Source organism: Quercus suber, unplaced genomic scaffold, assembly GCF_002906115.3.
Source record: "Quercus suber isolate HL8 unplaced genomic scaffold, Cork oak 2.0 scaffold_149, whole genome shotgun sequence".
In the NCBI taxonomy this organism is placed as follows: Eukaryota; Viridiplantae; Streptophyta; class Magnoliopsida; order Fagales; family Fagaceae; genus Quercus; species Quercus suber.
This window is the reverse complement of record NW_027069610.1, coordinates 113,616-134,892: the sequence shown is the minus strand read 5'-3', so window position 1 is coordinate 134,892 and position 21,277 is coordinate 113,616. Positions and strand designations below refer to the sequence as shown.

Here is a 21,277-nt window from a genome sequence, read left to right as displayed (position 1 = left end):
TTCATTGTGGGGTCGTCACGTTTGGTATCGTCGGCCTCACTCTTCTGTTGGTTTCCGTGAAGTTGACGGGTATGTGGGTGTCGTCGACCTTTTTGAGCGATGTTTTGGGGGTATTAATTTTATGGCTAAAATATCTCTATCAGGTACCCCCCCTACTTTGTGGTACCATCAGTTTTGGCTGACAAGGCCATGGAATACTAGAGTATTTATGACCATTAATTAGGTGTTTTATTGAAGAGCATGTCATTAAATGGTGTAGGCATTCTTAAGCTTAAATGTCAGGCGACACGTGGCACTCGCTGGTTGGCCTCGTTTTCAATCAAAAGCATCACTTCGTTTGTCGCGCCTTTTCACTCTATAAATAGTTCACTACCTCCTCTTATTTTTCCTTATTTCATTTTTGTGAATCTTGTGAGAGAGAGCTATCATTTCATCATCTTCGTTGCCTTCAACTTGCTAATCCCATCACCTCTACAGACTCGTCTATTAACCTTGTAAGTCCTCTTCTCTTTTTCAATCCTTTTCTATTTTTGTTTTTCTAGTTGGTCGTCACTTTTATAGAGAGACCCGTCAATTAGATTCTTAGAATACCCTTATCGCTTGTAGGTGAATAGATGTCAAGAGATAGAGAAGTGACGAGTGAACAGTCGTCGTCAGTTCGTGAGGGTGAGCTACAACGAAGTCTACTCGTCAGGTCATGGGCCCAAGGAGGGCTCATCCAGGTCGTCAAAGAGGGAACTGTCTGCCCATTCTCCTGATGACGAGGAAGATTTTGATGGAGAGGGAGTAGAGGAAGAGAACGAATATGACAAGGGAAAGGGGGAGAATGAAAAGGAGTACAAAGAAAAAGGAGAGAACGAAGAGTATGAGGGAAAAGGTGACGAGAGTGAGGATGAGGGTGATGGAAGAGCTTCTGAGGAAGGAAGTTTAGGAAGCTCTAGGGATGGTCACACTCGTCCCTTCATCCTTCCCGCGATATGGACGGTTAACGACTTTAAGCCGACGATGACGACCAATATCTTCAAGACCTTATGGGACTGTTATCAAATCCCTGATAACATTCCAATCCGTCAGCTCGAAAAGTTTGAAGAGTGTTACTCTAGGAAGACCGCGGACGTCAGCATGTATGACGCCATGTTCGCGGCAGGGTTGAGGTTGCCATTGACGGCATTACACTGTTAATTGGCTATTTTCCTAGGTCTATCCATCAGTCAAGTAGCCCTTAATGCTTGGAGGATATTCATAGGGGCTAAAATTCTTTGGGGTTGTCTTAGTGGGGGGAAACCATCAGCTTACCCTGGACGAGTTCTTTTGGTGCTACAAACCCCAACATATCTCCTCGTCTAAAGGGATATATCATTTTGTAGGAAGGAAAAAGTCGCTTAGGTCAGTATTGGACATGCCCAACTCCAATAGAATTTGGAAGAGTAGATATTTTTTTGTTCAAAGGATGAACTGGGTATGCCATCGAGAAGAGTGGATGACGATGCCTCATGACTTTGACAATACTTGGGGTATCGTCAAAGATTCAGGTTTAGTACCGTCTACATTCTCACTTTTTCTTTATTTATTTGTTTCCAGTGTTTAACGTCATCTGTTTTTTCTCTTTTTCAACTAGCATTTGTCCACACATAACCGACGAGCAAGAAGCTTTCATCCGTCAGGTTCTTGAGATCCCTTTTGACGAACGAAGGTGCAGGGACCTAATCACCCTTAACACGTTGCACGCCTACTGTGGTGGTCCTGAGCCGACGCCTGAAGCCCCTAGCCTGAATGCTTATTCTCGTCGGCATAAGTTCTTACATCTTGGTTCTTTCCTTCCGTCTACTTCATACTTATGCCTACTTATCTAACATTCATCTTTTACCCTTTGTAGAAATGGAGGTAGTTAAACAAAGGGCTTTAGTAAGGGCGTCAGCTAAAATGCGCAAGCAAAAGGAGGGGGCCTCCTCGTCGGCTCCCAAAGGCGTCATCAAGAGGTCGTACAAGCAAAAGAGCAAGGGGAAGGACGACCTTCCACTCAGAAAGGATCGGGCCTCCCTACAAATGACAAACCAAAGAAGTCGTCACCTTCCAAACCTAACCATGGAGCTGGCAAGAGTTTAATGACGGTGATTGGTCCCGTCAGCCAGGGAACCGTGCATCATCTTCTCACACATAAGGAACATGCCGTTGAGATGGTTGAGTCAATCATCAAGGAGACGGACTTGGACCCTTGTGCCGAGCAGACGACGGAAGACTTGGGGGCATCGGGTCTTTTTGACCTTTCTAGGGTAAGTCCTTTTTTCAAACTCTCTTTTACTGTTTTTCATTCATTGGTTGATGATTTGTCTTGTTTTTAGGCGCTGGTGCGTATGAGGGCGCTTCTAGATAGGAGCATCGCTCAAGAAGGGGTGATCAGCCGGCTTAGGAAGCAGAATGAGACCCTGACCAACGAGCAGGAGCAATACAATGGGGTCGTCCGTACTCTTAACAAGGAGGTGACGGCCTTGACTGAGAAGCTGAAAGAGGAAGCCCGTCTTCGAGAGAAGGCGCAAGAGGCCAAAACCAACCTGGAGAAGGAGCTAACGGCCCTTTGTGAGCGGGTAGAGACGGCCAGGATTGACGCCATAATAGAGTTCAAGGCTTCTCAGCCTTTTATTGATGCCTGTGTAGTCTACTATGGTAATAAGTTTGAGGACCGCCTGAAGTAGGTCAGGTCCGTCTACCCAAACCTAGATCTATCAGAAGTCACTATGGATGACCTTGTCTAACGACCCCTGCAGGTGGCAATACCGTCAGTGAGGAGACCAACGACTCTACTCAATCAGAGCGGGATCCAAAAGGTGACGGTGTGGTCCTTGCTCAACCTGCTGTCGAAGGACCCGTCACTTCCTTGGCTCCGTCTGCTAATGATCCTCCTCTTAACCCTTCTGCCTAAGACGCCCAGAATTCTCTTGCCAAAGATGATGAGAACCTTCCTTCTCAAGACACACAAAACCTTTCAGCCTAGTTTTTTATTTTAACTTATGTATTTTATCTTATTTTCATACGATGTTAAGTGCCCTTCTTGTTTTTTGTCCATGTTGTAAACACTTTCTTTTATTTATGGTGTCTATTTAACATTTTACATCCGTCACTTTTAGTATGCTTTTGCTATGTGTTGATCTTTATTTTGGGATACACATATGTCCGTCCATCTTTGTGCATACATGTTAGGATGTACTCTCCCCTAAAGGACTTGGTAAATAACTAGGATGAACCCATCTTGTAACACCCCAACCTAATTGCATAATTAATTTTATGGGTTTATATGCATGTCATTATCTTAATTACTTTTAAGTGTATGAAGCTTTGATATTGTGATATTATAGAACATATATGCTCTTTTAATGTGATGGATATAACTTTATAAAGGTAAGGATATATATATGCAAAGTGATATTATTTTTGTAGAAAAGTGTAAGTGTGAATGCAAGAAATTATTTTTGTAGAAAAGTGTGAGTGTGAATGCAAGAAAGTGGAAAGTGGGTGTGATTTTTCTTTCCCTAGCCATACACGTATTCCACCCAAAGTCCCCATCTCTTATCCCCTTTTTGCTGCCCCAAAAGTCTTCTCCTTATCCTATTTTCTTGGCTGCATCAGACCAGAAAGTCCAGCCCTCTTTCCCTACTCTTTTCCTTGTTCTTTGTTTCTTTCTTCTCCCCTTTTTACATGGCAGCCCTCCCTCTCTCACCAAAACAAAATATCCCTTTCTAAAGAAGAAATTAAAGGGTTAACACTAAAATTTCAGCTTCAAATTGTTGGGGGTAAGTAATTGAAACTTCATTTGTTTATTTCTACTTCTTTAACCTCTATCCTGATTTTATAGGCTGAATTATGATTCTGTTTTAGTGATTTGAAGGTTTGATGATATTATGGTTTATTGAATGTTTAATAACATATTTTAGTATGTTTATTATAGGTATAAAAATACCCAAATGAAATTAAGGCCTATTGCTATTTGTTGATAATTTTGTAAGAATATGTACTGAAGCTGTCTCTATGACAAATTTGATATTTAAAACAAGAAAAATATGTATTAAATCATATTCTGTGAATTAGGATGCTAGGAGTATTTTTTTATGAATTCTAAGACACACATGGTTGTTATGGAAGTGGTCTTGCAGCATTTGGATCAATATAGAAATAATGGTTTAATTTCTAAGTTGCATGAAATTCTGTCATGACAGATTTGAGTATGCAGTATTGTATGATTTTTAGTAAATTATGGTTTTATGCTTTGACCACGAAATTTTTATGGTATATACTGGACATACAAGGGATTGCTCTGTAAAATTGCATGAGGTTTGGATGTGAATTGATAGTCCATTTGTATTTTATAAGTAAAGTATATGCCGCTGGAATGAAACAGTAAACAGTAAGGGACATGCCTAACTTTGAGGATTTAATTCTAAAGTTAGGGTGAATGATTTGAGCTATAATTCATTATGCTCATCATATGATATGTCTGGATCATAGAGTAATTTTGTATAACTTGGTTCAAGGTTTAGTACTCAAAGGAGGGGTTCTAAACCATTCGACGGTTGTATTTATGAAGCTGTTTTGTTGAACATTAAGAGTGTATATGGTTACATGACAATGCTTAAAACAGTGTCTATTTATGCATGCATTATTGTCCTAAGCTCAAAGTACCCTTTGAAATGAAGCTGGCTCTTCTAGAGTTATGAGATAAATATGAGAATGATGGCATTTCGTTAGGTTGGTACATTATTTGTTGACGTGTGCATAATATGTTTGTGGAAACCTCTTTGAGGTGGGATTAGGACTTCCTTGATTTTAAGAGATAGGCTTTAAGATGAATGTGTAAGTTTATGATAAGGAATTAATTGATAGTAAGTAATAAGCCTTGATATTTGGTTTAGGTGTTACCAGTTCCCTAGGTTTAAGCTCCTTCGACTGTAGGCTCTCGGTTCCTCTGGTTTCAGGTAAGGGATTTGAGATATGTGCTTTTGATAAATATAAAGATTATTTCAAAAAGTATTATGCATTAAAACCTTTTAATTAAAGATATTACATATAAGCATGATTTAAGTAAAATATATGTTCGTGAGTTGTGCAAGCTTATATACATGATAATTTTAGCATATTGATGTCATTATCTATATCACGAACATAATATTTAAAAATGAGATAGATATGCTATTATTATGGAATATTAGGCAAAATAAGAAATATCAGTATAATGTATGAGTATGGAAATTTTTCAGGTTATGTCCTCTGGTGATCTGAACTCGGCCAGTAAGGGTTAATTACTGGCTTTCCATGAAAAAATGTTATCTGTTTGGCCATTTAAAGTAGAGGAAATGGGGCTGCCCGTAACTCTAGGCCATTTAAAGTAGAGGAAATGGGGTTGCCCGTAACTCTAATCTGAACAAGGCCTTCTCCCCAATGTGTACGGACGACGGGGGGGAGCAAAACCTAGAGGAGATGTGTCATCAGGCCTCCCAAAGGGGACAATATCATACACATGAGGGCACCCAAATGTGATGAGACCTTCTCTGTACAGACTTATCAGATATGGACTAACCAATAAGTTATTTATGAACAGCTATATTATGTTATTAATCATGAGAGAATTATTTTGTTAAATGCATTGTGGAAAGTTAAAAGCTCTCATAAAAAGAAGAAGTTTCTAATGAAAAGAAAGTTGTTCATTAAAGATAAAAGTTTATGAAGTTCTGTTATGCTATAAAGATAAAGTTTCTGAAGAAAGTACAAGTTTATGTTAAGAAGTTATCAGATATCTGCTTTTCTTTATGATTAAGTTTTATAATTATGGAAGTTATAATATTTTACAATAAGGAGTTTATGAAGGAAAGTTTTATTATTCTTCAAGATGCTTCCAGTTTAAGACAACGTTACCGATTATCTGATTTTAAGTTAAAATGATCATTTTGTAATGTAAATATATATATATGGTAACTTTGTAAGAAATGAAAGAAATTCAATCTGAAAGGCTTTGATAATATTATTCTGATAAGAAAATGGAGAACAATTATTTTTACGAAGAGCATATAAGTTATTATTATAAATAGTATAGAATACTATGCATGAAAAGGGGTTCTCCTATCTGAATAATTGTAAAATGAAATGAATTGATTTACATGCATCCTTATTAAATTCTCGTATATCTTACCTTTACTAAGCTATATAGCTCACCCCTTCCACTCTTTCAGTCAACAGGTTTTAATTTGGAGCCGAGGGAACTTTAGTTGAGTTTTGGAAGGAGCTAGTCTTAGTTTTATATGTATAAATCCTAAATTAGCAATTTGATATTTAGCTTTGTAGTATTGTGTATTTTAGGATCTAATGAAAATTGTGTACCTCAAAGCATTAAGAGATGTATTATGTGGAATTTAGAATTTGAGTAATTGGTGGATTATGTTATTCTTTGAGTACAGTGTAGATGCTCTGAATGGCAAATGAAAAGTTATATCTTTTAAGTAAAGAAACAAGGATTTAAATAAAGAGGGAAGCTTTTGTAAAAACTTTTGTGAAAGTTTTATAAAAGTTAAGTTAGTTCTTGTTAATATCAGGTTTAAGCTTAATATTAGCATGCTGGTCATGGTCACAAATCCAGATATCAGGTTTGGGGCGTGACACGTCTACTTTGGTGTACTTGTCCACCTATAGACTTAATAATGAACTTGTCCACTTGGACTAAATAATGAACTCGTCCACTTGTGGACTTGATAATTTCAAGGCATCCCCATAAGATGAATTCATCCACTTGTGGACTTAATAATTTCAAGGCATTCCCATGAGATGAATTCGTCCACTTGTGGACCTAATAATAAATTCGTCCACTTGTGGACATAATAATTTCAAGGCATCCCCATGGGATGAACTCATCCACTTGTGGACCTAATTATGAACTCGTCCACTTATGGACTTAATAATTTCAAGGCATCCCCATGGGATGAACTCGTCCACTTGTGGACCTAATGAATTTGTCTATTGGTAGACTTAATAATGAACTTGTCCACTTGTGGACTTAATCACAGATGTAGTTTCACAAAGGCACATGCATACACAGATCATATTTGAATAACTGTTCTTATTGTGATAAATGCATGCATAAGTAAAAAATTGTCATTGAAAGAATAAAAAACTGCCTTTATGGCTTAAACAGTACTGTCGATAGCAAAAATTAACTAAAAGGAAGTAAATTGGAAATGAAGAGTGTGCTCCGTGTTCCATGGGTGGTGCAACTTTTGTTCGTCTAGCATCTCCAAGTGGTAGGTTCCTTTCCTCTGCCATGAAACTATCCTATAAGGTCCTTCCTAATGAGGTTCTAGCTTTCCCTGTGAGGGATCTCTTGTAGCACCTATCACTTTTCTCAAAACGAGATCTTCAACCTGGAAGTTTCTGTGCCTGACTCTTGAGTTGTAATGCTTGGCCATGAGGTTTCTGGTACCGCACTAATCTTTGTTTGGTCGTTGCACTGACCTCATCCACTAAGTCAAGCTGCTGGCATATAGCTTCATCATTCCTGCTCTCGTCATGGTTTCCCACTATGTAGCTTATGAGTCCGATCTCAGCAGGGATGACAGCCTTGCTCCCGTACACTAGCCAAAAGCATTTCTCCTGTAGGTGTCCTCGTTGTCATCCTGTACGCCCATAGTACATTTGGCAATTCTTCTGGCTATATACCTTTTGCTCCCTCGAGCCAAGTCTTGATGATCTTGAGAAGAATTGGTTCGTAACCTCAACCTATCCGTTGGCCTGAAGGTGGGCGGGGAGGAGTAGTGGTTCTTGATCCCTAACTATAAGCAAAATTCCCTAAAAGAGTCGTTGTCGAATTGTTTTCCGTTATCGGAGACCAAGACCCTAGGGATTCCGTACCTACAAATAATGTTTCTCTAGACGAAGCTTCATACGTTCTTTTCTGTGATGGTAGCCAAAGTTTCGGCTTCTACCCATTTGGTGAAGTAGTCTATACCAACTATTAGGAACTTCAGTTATCTCATTACTACTTGGAATGGGCCTATGATATCCAATCCCCATTGAGCGAAAGGCCAAGGGGCCGTTATTGGGGTGAGCTCTTCTGTCAGCTGTCTAATGACATTGCTAAACCTTTGACATTTTTCGCAGGCTTTAACATAAGCCTAGGTATCCTTCTGCATAGAAAGCTAGTAGTATCCAGCTCAAATTAGCTTATACACCAAAGATCGCGACCCTAAGTGGTTCCCACAAATCCCTTTATGGACTTCTCTCATGACATAGTCTGCTTCTTCGGGGCTTACGCACCTTAGGTTCGGGCGAGAAAACCTCTCTTGTACAAGACGTCCTTTATCAGAACAAATCATGCTGTCTGGACCTTCAGCTTCCTTACGGCCTCCTTACTGTCGGGTAGTGTGCCGTTTTTTAAGTAAGAAATTATTGATGCAGTCCAGTTGCTTCCCGAGTCTATTTCCTGCACGCCGACGTTGTCCATTAAAGGTGAGAGTTGGATAAAAGAAAGTACTTTACTAGGGAAAAGCATGCATTCTGTTGATGCGGCTTTCGCAAGACAGTCGGCCTGCTCGTTCTCTTCCCTGAGGATTTGAGCAAACTTGGTCTAAAACTCGCCCATCCGTTTCCTTACATACTCCAGGTATTTCTTCATTCTTTCCCATTTGCAGTCGTAGTCACCGTTTACCTGGCTCGTGACCACTTGAGAATCACAGTACACAACCACACTCATGGCCCCCGCGGCTTTGGCAAGATCTAGTCTTGCCACTAGAGCCTCATATTCCATTTCATTGTTAGTCATAGGGAAGTCGAGAAGAACCATACACTCGATCTCGTCCCCTTCTGGAGAACGAAGCACTATACCTGCTCCACCAGCCTACCTGTTAAACAATCCATCTGTGTGAATACTTCCTTAGGGATGTTCTCTTGCCCCCTGGCCTTCCATGTTGGTGAATCCCGCAATGAAGTCAATGACCACCTGTCCCTTTATGGCAGTACGCGGGCGGTACTGTATGTCAAATTCGTTTAACTCTATTGCCTATAGTGCCATCCATCTAGCTGCTTCAGGGTTACTTATTACCCGCCATAGAGGCTTATCTGTTAGGACGACTATAGTATGAGCCTAGAAGTATGGCTTGAGCTTACGGGCTGCGATAACTAAAGTGAAGGTAAGCTTTTCCATCGGTGGGTACCTCTACTCTGCGCTACGGAGTGCTCGACTAGTGTAGTACACTGGCTTCTGTACCCTGTCTTCTTCTCTGACTAAAGTCATACTGACAACAGCCGGGGAGACAGCCAGATAGAGAAATAGCTCTTCCCCTGGTTAGGAAGGACTTAGTAATGGTGGGAAAGAGAGGTATGCTTTTAAATCATCAAAAACTTGTTGGCAATCGGCCGTCCACTTGAAGGACTTCTTCAGCGTGCGAAAGAAAGGTAGACACTTGTTCGTCACCTTGAGGCATTGCACTTCTTTTGTGTTTCTTGGTGATGCCATCCCCATTATGGCTCAAATCTTGTCTAGGTTGATTTTGATACCTCTCTGAGACACCATGAACCCTAAGAATTTTTCAACTGTCACCCCAAATGTGCATTTGCTTGGATTGAGCTTCATGTTGTAAGAGTGGAGGGTGTTAAAGGTCTCTTTGAGGTCGTCTAAGTGATCGTCCTCCCTTCGACTTTTTGCTAGCATGTCGTCCACGTAAACTTCGACATTTCTTCCAATCTGATGCGCAAACATTTTGTTCATGAGCCTCTGATACGTTGCGCCCGCGTTCTTGAGACCAAACAGCATCACCTTATAACAGAAAAGGCCTTGGCTGGTGACGAACGAAGTTTTCTCTTAGTCAACTTCATCCAATTTGATCTGATTGTAACCAAACAATGCATCCATGAAGCTTAATAACTGATGTCTTACTATTAAGTCTACTAGGATGTCAACCCACAAGAAGGGGTAGCTATCCTTAAGACACGCCTTGTTCAAGTCGGTAAAGTCTACACATATTCTTCATTTCCCGTTGGCTTTTTTAACCATCACTACATTGGCCAACCAGTTAGGATAGTATACTTCCTTGATGAATTTTGCATATTGCAGTTTACGGACTTCTTCCGCTATAGCCCGATCTCGTTCTTGGGTGAACATTCGCTTCTTCTGACAGATAGATGGAAAAAAGGGTGACACATTCAACCTGCGCACCACAACTAAAGGGTCGATCCCAGGCATATCTTCATGACTCCAAGCAAAGACGTCTTGATTTTCTCTTAGGAATGTCGTAAGCGCTTGACAGACTGGCGAACTAGCGAGGGTGCCGATCCTAGTCGTTCGCTCTGGCCTAGAGTTATCGAGAAGTATCTCTTCCAATCCTTCAATGGGTTCTGCGACCGCCCTCTATTCTTCAATGTTCATGGTCTGCAAGTGGTCATCCATCTCTAGCATTGCTATGTTGCACTCTCGTGCTGCCACTTGATCCCCACGTACCTCTCCTACTCCATACTTAGTGGGGAATTTGATCATCAGGTGATAGGTTGAAGTCACGGCCTTCCATGAGTTGAGGGCAGGTCGGCCCAGTATGGCATTATAGGCAAACAAGTAGTTGACAACAAGGAATGTAACGTCCTTAGTAATTTGCTAAAAGTAGTTGCCAATCATCACGGGCAATGTGACCACGTCGAGGGTGTATACCCCCGTTCCTCTAAACCCAACGAGCGATTCGTTGGCTGGTACGAGTCGCTCTCTTTCAATCCTCATCTGTTGGAATGTCGGGCAGTAGAGGATATCAGTAGAGCTTCTATTATCAACCAGGACCCGGTGAGTATTGTAGTCCCCTATCCGAATACTAACAACAAGTGCATCGCTGTATGGGTGGTGGAGATGTCGAGCATCTTCTTCCGAGAATCCAATTATAGGGTTGTCGACTCGCGCCATTTTTTGGACAAAACCTGTGAGCTAGACGTTCTGAACCATCCTAAGGTAAGTCTTACGGGCCTTCTTGGATGAACCTGAAGTCGTGATGCCCCCTATAATCATCTTTATGTCCCCTATAGGTGGCTTAGGGTGCTCGTTATCCCTTCTAGCAACCTGCTCCTATGGTGGATCTGCCCTTTCTTTGCTGACGAATCGCTGTAGCTTCCCTTGTCTAATAAGGGCTTCAATCTGCTACTTCAAATCATAACATTCAGACGTGTCGTGACCATGATCCTGATGAAAACGGCAATATTTGTCTCTAGACCTCTTGCAGGATCTCCCTTTAACTTGTCAGGCCACATCAAGGTCGTGTCGTCCCTGATTTGCATCAACACCTGATCAATCAGGGTAATCAGCAGGGTGAAGTTGGTGAACCTTCCAGTGGGGGGTTTGAAATGCCTGTCCTCTCGTTAGTCTCCAGTTCTAGTCATCTTCCGTCCCCTTTCTTGCGGGGCATCGTCTTGCCTTTCCCTCTTCTTGGGTTTCTCCTCTCGAGCTAGCAGTGCGTCCTTTGCGTTCATGTACTTAATAGCTCGATAAAGCACATCTAACATGGCCTTTGGGTCATTCTTGTATAAGGAGAACAAAAACTTCCGCTTTTGCAGACCATTGATGAATGCAACAAGTATCTTGTCATCAGTTTCGTCTATAGAGAGAGCTTCCTTGTTGAAATGGGTTATGTAAGACCTTAGTGTCTCATCTTCTTGTTGCTTGATACTCATCAAGCATGCAGTGGACTTCTTATACGTGTCCCCTGATAAAGTGTGAGGCAAACTACGCGCTCAGCTCCTTGAAGGTACCGATGGAGTTGGGTGTCAGTCTACTGAACCACACCCTTGCGGGACCCTTTAATATAGTTGGGAAGGCTCGGCACATGATCTCATCCGCCACACCTTGTAAGTGCATGAGGATTTTGAATGTCTCCAGGTGGTCCAAGGGATCCTTTGACCCGTCATAGGCTTCTATTTGCGGCATACAGAACTTTGCAAGAAGAGGGAACGAAGTGACGGATGCTGTGAAAGGCGAATCTGTCCGATGGACCAACTCATCAAGGTCGTTTGACACCCACCCCTTGAAGGCATTCATCATAAGGTCCATCCTTTCCTTCACCATCTGCATCTCCATGACCATATGTGGTGGTACCGTATTTGTGTCGAATGGACGACTGGTATCTTGTCGCTCTTACCTACTTGGGGCATAGCTGCCTTCCGGTCCTTCCTTTCGGCGCTGATGCCCTCTTGCTCCTCCTTGTGACTGTTGGGCCCAGCATCCCTTTGGCGCAGCTATTCCTTTAGGTCGTGGTTCTACTTGGTAAGGTGTTCCACAGTTGCGGCTAGGGTCTATACCTGTCTTTCAAGGGCAGCAATGTGTGGTTCTTCTTCGATATGGTTATTGATTGCCATTAAGCTTGTGAGTACCATACAACTCTTTGTCTAAGAAGTGGTAATATGGCTGTTACTATTTTACTCTCTTTCCCACATACAGCGCCAACTAATGATGCCAAAAATCGGCAATGAGCTACACGGTCCTCACGTGCTCTAGACAGAACCTGCAAAATAGAAATAAAGAAGACCTTGCAAAGAGTACTAGTGTGATACCAGCCAAATGTTAAGTTATAAAACTTCCACAACTCTAGAGTGCCAGAGCTAGGGTAAATTATGCGTACCTTGATTTATAAGGGTTTTGGGATTTTTATAGTAGTGTAAAGCTGACCTTCGTTTCTTGGTGGAGAAGATCTTTCCTTGTAGGAAAGATCCTCATTAATACACGTACTTTGCGAGATCCTTTCTTTGTAAGGATTCCTTTTATTAGGGTTGATCTTAGGATACAAGAAACTTCCTTACATAGACATCTGTAGGGGTCAAGTTAAGCCAGGCTGGACCCGTCGACCTCCTTAACCCCGTCGACCTCTCCACATCCGTCAGTCATGAATTCTCGTTGGCCTATGGAGACGCTGTCGAGTTTCATTATGGGGTCGTCACGTTTGGTGTCGCCGGCCTTACTTTTCCGTTGGTTTCTGTGAAACTGACGGGTATGTGGGTGTCGCAGACCTTTTTGAGCGATGTTTCGGGGGTATTAATTTTATGGCTAAAATATCCCTATCAATATATATATATATATATATATTAATAAATTTGGATTTAGGTAGGTGCTTTCAACCTAAACATGTCTTTTTCCATTATGCAAGTGCACAAAAATAGATCGAAGTGGACCAAAATTGGCCGAAGTGATCCGAATTGGACCAAATGGACTGAATAGGACCAAATAGGAACAAGTTGGGCCGAATAGGACTGAATGGATCGAATAAGAATGAATGGACCGAATAGGACCAATGTGGACAGAATGGACGGAATGGGACCAAATCAAATTGAAGTGGACAAACTGGACTGAAGCGGACCGAATAGGACCAATGTAGACTGAATAGGACCAAGATGGATAGCATGAACCAAATAGAACCAAAGTGAACAAAATGGACCGAATATGACCAAAATGGACCAAATAAGACTAAAGTAAATCAAAGTGGACAGAATGGACTAAATAGAACCAAAGTAGACAGAATGGACTAAATAGAACCAGTGGACAAAATTGACCGAATAAGACTGAAGTCGACAAAATACGACCAATGTGGACCAAATAGAGCCAATGTGGGCTAAATAGACCGAATTAGACAGAAGTGGACTAAATAAAACCGAATGGACCGAATCGGACCTAATATAACTTAAGTGGACAGAATGGATTAAATAGGACCAAATTGGATCAAAGAGGACTAAATGACTGAATAGAACTAATGTGGACTAAATAAGAATTTTGAATTTTTATAATTTTTATTGCATTTTTAGGGCTCATATTTCTAATTTCTAATGTCTATTTTAGTATTTTCTTTGTATTTTTAACTCAAAACTAAAGAGTTTAGCCCAATTATAATAAAATTTCATACTTTTCAACCAAAAAATTAAGAACAAAAATGAATTTTTGAGCTAAAATTAAAAAAATAAACGTAGGTGCCCGAGAACCGAGGATGAAGTTGAAGAGTTGCAACATTGGTGTGAGGATACCACGGACCATGGGCCCAAAGAGGAAAGTTGCCAGCGGAGAGGAAGAAGCGAGTCAAGGTACTCTAAGGCATTCTAAGTGGGAGCTTGAGTCTGAAGAGAGATAAAGTCAGTGGACATCAGCGAAGCTTCTGGTTCGATGTGGCCTGTTGCATTTGCATTAAATGGTGGGTAACAGATTTACCAGCCGCATTGATGACGAAGTGACCTGAACAGTGTAAGTCACAGTTAAGCAAATTCCTTCCACCACCTTTTTCAGATGTTAAAAGTAACAAGTGTCATGAGAGGAGGGATGTTAGGTGAGAATGGATAGTTGAGATATGATAGAGGTAGAAATATATAAGGAAAGGAAAGTGCATTAGAAAAAGGATCAAGACACAAGTATCAAAAAAGAGAAAAAAGATAAGAAGAACACAGAGAGGAGAGAGTGAACAATGCCATTTTTCTGTATAGCATCGACCTCCTCAAGCTAACTTAGAGGAGGATCTTAGCTCATCTATTCAATAATATAAGCCCTTTCCCCCATATTGTCATCCTCAGGCAGAGCCCCCTCTTGTCGTTTTTTTCCTTCTCTTACAAATTTATTGATTTGGGCCAAGGCTGGACTCAACCACTCACTACTTAAAGTGGGCTTAGGCCGTTGGATTTTGGTCCTTACACAAAAAATAAATAAATAAATAAAAATGAATAAAAAACCTACAAAAAGAATCAATTTGCCCAATTAGTCAAAAATGGATTGAAAGGAGACCGAAATTGGTCGAGTGGAGCGAATTGGACCAAGTTGACCAAATTGGACCGAAGTAGACCTAATTGGACCGAATAAAAATTTGATTAATTTTTTGGGAGAACAAATTATCTTCAAAAAAATTTAGAAAAAAAAAATTATACATTATATTACAATACAAAATAATTATTTATTCTCACACATCACATGGGTCTGCAACAAGTTTATTCGTTATGTTTAAAATGATAAATTAATGAGTCTAGTTAACGAATGCCCTTAGATTATTTGTTAATGATCATTTAAGAAAAGTTTTAATACCACTTTTATGAAAAATATAAAATAAAAAAAATTAATTTCTTTTTTCTTTTCCCATAAAAAGTTTTTAAAAATATTTCATAAACCAATATTGATAAGACATTTGTTAAATTTTCTCTAATTTGATTATAGTTACCCTGAAATGTCACTTATACAGTTATACTTTCATTGCATTTTGTGCAACTTTGTTCTTTTACTTTGGGTATTCAATATTTTAGAAAGTGACATGTACATTTGACACACGGTATAAATGTTATTGGCTTATTGCTATTTTTTCCCCCTTTTCAAAAGGAGGTAGCTGATTGTATTAAGCTCGCAAATAAATGGAGAATTTCCAAGATATTAGTATCTTATTATCCAACGTTCACCGACTAGAAAAAAAGAATCATGCATGTCAAGGATGAATTAATAGTAATACAAAGGGTTAGGATTTTCATGATCTATTAGGTGTTACACAAATAGGATGACAGTGCAACACCTAGTGATTGTAAATCTGGACTAAAATCAATGCAATCCAGGTAGTATAAATTTGGAGTAAGTTTGAATTCAAAAGTGATGAGGAGGGATGAGTCTAGTCAGAAAGACATTATGAATGGTGTGAGAGACATACCTCGGGGTCCAACTACATGCTAGTGAATAGTGTACCTGGGAAAATTGTTGAATGTATTCCTACTGGTCTGTTTTTTATTACTATTAGGACTACGACCACTGTAATTGTCATGCATCTGCAACTTCTGGGAAATAATGTTCACTATTAGAATTATTAACTAATTAAGACCAATACCACCAAATTTTCAGGGACAGCTACACGCCTACACTCACCTATGTAATGTGTTCATCTCAGAAATCAGCTGAGACCCACTTAAGGTTCTAATAGAGATGACCCAATTAAAGTAATTTAGGTCTGACACCAAAATGTTTACAAATTTTTTTACTACTATTGATATGATCCTGTTGTGATTAGTGCATAATAAATGTGACGACAATAATAGTCCATGTGAGTTTTGTTAAATGTTAACCCAATCACAATTGCCAAATTAACAAGTTGTAAAAAAATTGGTGTATCTATCTTTCCTCAATTCAAATAGTCCATAGAATCGTCTGAAATTAGCAAGAGAATCCATAAGGGGTCAGTGGATTCTAACCAAAAAGAATGCAACCAAGGGAAAAAAATGTGACTGATTTTCCTTTTTAACGATTTCTGTAACATAATCATTACCTTGTTGAATTTGTCGTCCACTGCCAGGTCCTATCAATGGAAAGTAGGCAAAGTTGTAAACACAGTACCACAATTGGCATTAATCCAAAGTAAACAGTAAATGTAAGAATTAAGTTAGACTATAAAAGAGATGAGGTAGATTATAGAAAAGCAAGCTCTACTTTGTTTCAGCTTCTCGTTTTTGTAACTCAGATTTTGTAGTAATAGTTGTTCAACTCCGACCTTTGGAGCTCAACTTTTTTAATCATTTGCATTTTCTTGGCTCTGAAGGATTTGGTCAGTGCTTCAAGATTTTTTCAAATCATTAAAATATCCATTTTTTGGTTTATAAAACCTCAACTAATTGGTGAAAATTTTGAACTTTGAGTCAGTGAGGAACACTTATAATCTTGGTTTTGTGTCTATACCTATACCCATTATTCTTTAGTTGGCTTTTACATTTCATGCAACTCTGGCTGCCAATTATGTACCAACTGAGAAAATCCTCCTAAGTTGTGTGGGTGCTTGCTCACTCCCAAATGCAGAAGATCATAGCAATATAATTCTCGGAGTACCGAGGTCAAACCACAAAGAGCAAGGTAAATTTAAAGACAATATAATTTAAAAAAAAAAAAAAAACTTTGATGAAGATGAAGAATAATTTTTGTCTAGTAATTGTAAACAAGAATAACAGTGATAACTGATTGAAGTCAATAATGTAAATACTAGGACATCGGAGTATTTCCCTATATCGATATGAAATTCTTTGTAATATAAAAAATTATATATTTCATAATTGATTGTTCTTATACAATTAAATACTTATGATTCGGTTGAACTGAGAAGATTTAAGAATGCATGATAACTTAGATTAATAATGCGGTTAGAAAAAATTTCAGAAAAAAACTTATTCACTTTAAAACCTGATTTCTATTTGAAACTATTAGAAATTCATCTAAAAAATAAGAAAAACATGATTAAACTTATTGAAAGCATGGAAGAACTAATACATCAAAAGAAATCTAATTGAACAATCAAATATGTTGTTGATAAAATCCTAGAAAGAATCACATTGAATATTCATACTGTATAGAAGAAACATAACCCCTAGCCCTAGCAAAAAGGTTATGCTGCCATTAGAGAAGGGAAAATACAAGGTTTTCTCTGCCAAATTTGTTCTACGCAGCCTCCCTTCCAAACCTTAATGTCAAAGTGTCCAAAGAAAATAAAACTTTTACTATTTTAATTTTCATCCAAATTTACAGCAGTAATTTGTGAGTTAATTTCGGCCTTCAAAAATTGTGAATTTCGAAAAACTCAAAACTGAAAAGTTGTAGATATTTAAGTCACGGTTCCAATCCTTCTGGCCTTGTGTCAATTGGATTTTTGAGGAGAGAGATACGCCCAAAATACTTATCAGTGATGAGGGTGCAACATTGGATATAAGTTTCATCCCATCCGCCAAAGCTCCAAGGGCGTATGCATTTGTGAAAGGCATTGAGATTGTGTCAATGCCTGATATTTATAGTTCCACAGATGGAACTCTGATGATTGTAGGTCAGAATGCTCCTTTCTACATTGATAACTCCACTGCACTTGAGAATGTTTATCAGTTGAACATGGGTGGAAATGATATTTCACCCTCCCATGATACGAGTCTTTATAGGTCCTGGGCTGATGACTTGCCATACCTCTATGGGGCTTCCTTTGGGGTTGCATATTCTGCTAATAACATGACAATCCAGTATCCTATGGGCATGCCTACTTTTGTTGCACCAGTTGATGTCTACGGCGCTGCTAGATCAATGGGGTCGAATCCTCAAATCAATCTCAATTACAATTTGACTCGAATTTTCTCAATTGATTCCGGATTCTCTTACCTTGTTAGGCTTCATTTCTGCGAAATTCAGGAAAATATAACCAAGATTAATCAAAGAGTGTTTGATATCTTCCTTTATAATCAAACTGCTTAGAAAGGGGCAGATGTTATTGCCTAGGCAGGTGAGCAAGTTGGGATTTGCAATGGATAAGGATTACGTGGTTCTTGTTCCAAATGGAAGCCCGCAGCAGAATATTTGGCTTGTGCTGCATCCTGTCCCATCTAGTAAGCCTGATTATTACGATGTGACCTTGAGTGGAGTAGAGATACTCAAAGCTAATGGTACAAATGGTAATCTTGCTCGGCCAAATCCCATTCCTGCTCCTAAACAGGATGTGATTGACCCAACAAGGGCTAGAGCATCATCTGATGGTGGTAAAACAAAGAATCAGAAAGCAATTATCATCGGATGTGTTGGTGGTGGAATTGTCTTAGCGCTTATTCTGGGTTTCTTTCTTATTGCTGCCTCCCGTCGCCGGCATGGAAAAGATTTGAGTGCAAGGGTAGTTCCTTCTTAGTGGCACAAAGAACATCAAGGAGGATTTACCAAGAACCATTGTCACCACTTCTCATTTACTAAGATCAGCACTACTACTAAGAACTTCGATGAGGCTCAACTCCTCGGGATTGGAGGTTTTGGTAAAGTTTACAAGGGAGAAATTGACAATGAAGCAACCAAAATAGCAATCAAGCATGGAAACCCACTCTCTGGTCAAGGAGTAGATGAGTTTCAAACTGAGATTGAAATGCTTTCAAACCTTCGTCATTTCCACCTATTTCATTGATTGGCTATTGTGAAGAAAACTGTGAAATGATTCTTGTTTATGACTACATGGCTCATGGAATGTTGTGTGAGCATCTATACAAGACCCAAAAACTGCCATTGCCTTGGAAGCGAAGGCTTGAGATATGCATTGGAGTTGCTCGCAGTTTACACTATCTCTACACTGGTACCAAGCACACTATTATCCACCGAGATGTTAAGACAACTAACATTCTCTTGGATGAGAAGTGGGTTGCCAAGGTTTCCAATTTTGGCTTGTCAAAAATGTATCCTACTTTGGATAAGAGTCATAAGACACATGTAACCATAGTTGTTAAAGGTAGTTTTGGATATTTGGATCCAAAGTACTTCTTGCTACAACAACTAACTGAAAAATCTGATGTTTACTCATTTGGGGTCATTCTTTTTAGATCTTGTGTGCTCTGCCAGTATTGGACACAACACTTCTAGAGGAGCAAGTGACTTGGCAGAGTGGGCTGCACAATGCCATGAGAAAGGTATTCTAGATCAGATGATTGATCCTTATCTAAAGGGGAAGATTGCAACCGAATGCTTCAAGCGGTTTGCCGAGATTGCAATGAGGTGTGTGGCTAATCAACGCATCGACAGGCCATCTATTTATGATGTGTTGTGGAACCTTGAGTTTTCTTTACAGCTACAGGGGAATATAGAGGAGAGTAACGAGGGTATTGGTGAAGTGCACATCAAGGAGAAACCATTTGTACCTTATAAGTCAAAGACCGAACCCCATGCATCCCCAGCATTTGATGTCATGGAGGTCCATTTTCTCATGAAGTCACATGTCAACAGCCTAATGGTGGCCCTCTTTAGACCGGGTTTTTTTAGCGAGCAAGTTTGAAACTCTTAAATCTAGACAACTCATGGTTGTTAGTAGCTATCATTTCACTCTAGGCCTATAAGAAAAACCCAATAACAAAACAAACGGGCATCAACATTCAGCAGTAAGACCCTTTATCTAAATGAGAATAAATGTCTGCAATGTGAGCAAAGTTTTAAATTTGTTCCCTAATAACTGTTCTAGTTTATCTATTTGGGACGGAATATTTCAATAACACGCATTTCACTGTTACATTTCTGAAATAATTAAATAATGTAAATTTATTAATGCAGAACAATTATAAATATCTTAGCCCTTGGCTATCCACCCATGATCCAATAGTCTTATTATAATTGATTAACAATTAATTTGTCATATCTCTCCCAATGCAAACTAAAATGGTTCAAAAAATAACTGAAATTGTGTGTGTATGCGTGTGTGTGTGTGTGTGTGTGTGTGTGTGTATTACCAATTTCTTTGAAAAGTTTAAAACTTACTGGGAGAGGGAGCATTGTGATTTAAAACCTATAGAAAATTTTAAAATTTGATCTTAACCATCTAATACATCTAGGGTCTACTTGGACCATTGAATTAAAACATGAATACCCAAATTTTGTCTTATAAAAAGCGTACTTTTCATGGGGGGAGGCTTTTTGAGACAAATTTCCTGAATAAGGGTTTTTTTTCTCTCTTTTTTTTTTTTTTCTGTAGAGGTATTTGAACTATTGCAGCTATTACATATGACATATTCATCTACCACAACAAAACATGGTCCAGACAATTTAGTACTTAGAGCTGATATTATGACTCAAATCAAGCACTGACCAACATATGCAATTCATTTGAGACCCTACCTTTAGGATATGAGTTGAATCATCAAAACTAAGGAAAAGAGAGAACTTGAGTATCATGTTTACTTATGACATGTTTCTGGTAGGTAGTAGGCTTTGTACTTAGTGGAAGACAAAAGCAATTAGTCAGATCATGAATTTATAAGTTGAAATTTGTACGATGCAAAATAAAATGTAACATAGCTTCATATAATACTTTTAAAATTAAAATTATATCCCTAAGATTAAAGGTATATCCCATTCTAGCTCTGATTTTTTGTAACCTTGATTACTAATTTTACTTATTAATGAGAATTTGAAACAATTTAGCGCATTCCCCTTTCACACTGAATTTTAGAAAAAATCCTGACCCTTCTTCTTTTTCTTCTTTCAAACGAGGAAATCTGCAAAAAAATACAAATTTAAACAGGGAAAAAAAAATATTATTGGGTTATCTAAAGAATTAATTTATATGAAAATCTTAATGGGGACAACATAAACTAATATAGCAAAGACAACATTTGCGTTAAGAGAGAAAGTAAGAAAGTGAAACCTTGTTGTGGGTCATGATTGATTGTCATTTCAGTGCTTGTGTAATGAACTACAATAGCAATATCGTTGAGTTGAGTTCTCTTTCTTGTCTGGTCGTGGAGTTCAAGTTCCTTCTTTTCTTTTCTTTTCTTTTTTTTTTTTTTTTTT

General features: G+C 39.0%; 1 protein-coding gene, 2 long non-coding RNA genes and 1 pseudogene across 4 annotated transcripts in view; 2 read left to right on the top strand and 2 right to left on the bottom strand.

Moving 5' to 3' along the window:
* LOC112034731 (eukaryotic translation initiation factor 2 subunit beta) overlaps positions 1–21,277 on the bottom strand; it is a 101,675-nt gene extending 80,398 nt beyond the window's left edge. The window contains exons 1-2 of the mRNA XM_065777146.1: positions 21,132–21,277; positions 20,937–20,982 (exon numbers count right to left, since the gene is read on the bottom strand). Of these exons, the coding sequence (XP_065633218.1) occupies positions 20,937–20,982; positions 21,132–21,146 (61 nt within the window). The 5' untranslated portion in view covers positions 21,147–21,277. The remainder of the gene's footprint in view (positions 1–20,936; positions 20,983–21,131) is intronic.
* Positions 3,530–6,437, top strand: LOC112017107 (uncharacterized). 2 transcript variants are annotated; one of them, XR_010630348.1, is made up of 4 exons: positions 3,530–3,788; positions 4,905–4,967; positions 5,250–5,525; positions 6,219–6,437. It is a non-coding gene; the product is annotated as an uncharacterized LOC112017107 (long non-coding RNA). The 2 variants fall into 2 exon arrangements; XR_002883431.2 differs by lacking the exon at positions 6,219–6,437 and having other exon boundaries at positions 3,538–3,788; positions 5,250–5,799.
* On the bottom strand, positions 13,868–16,466 carry LOC136069066 (uncharacterized). The gene is made up of 2 exons (XR_010630349.1): positions 16,269–16,466; positions 13,868–14,218 (listed from the first exon to the last, which is right to left on the bottom strand). It is a non-coding gene; the product is annotated as an uncharacterized LOC136069066 (long non-coding RNA).
* LOC112017212 (receptor-like protein kinase FERONIA) lies at positions 17,375–19,769 on the top strand (annotated as a pseudogene).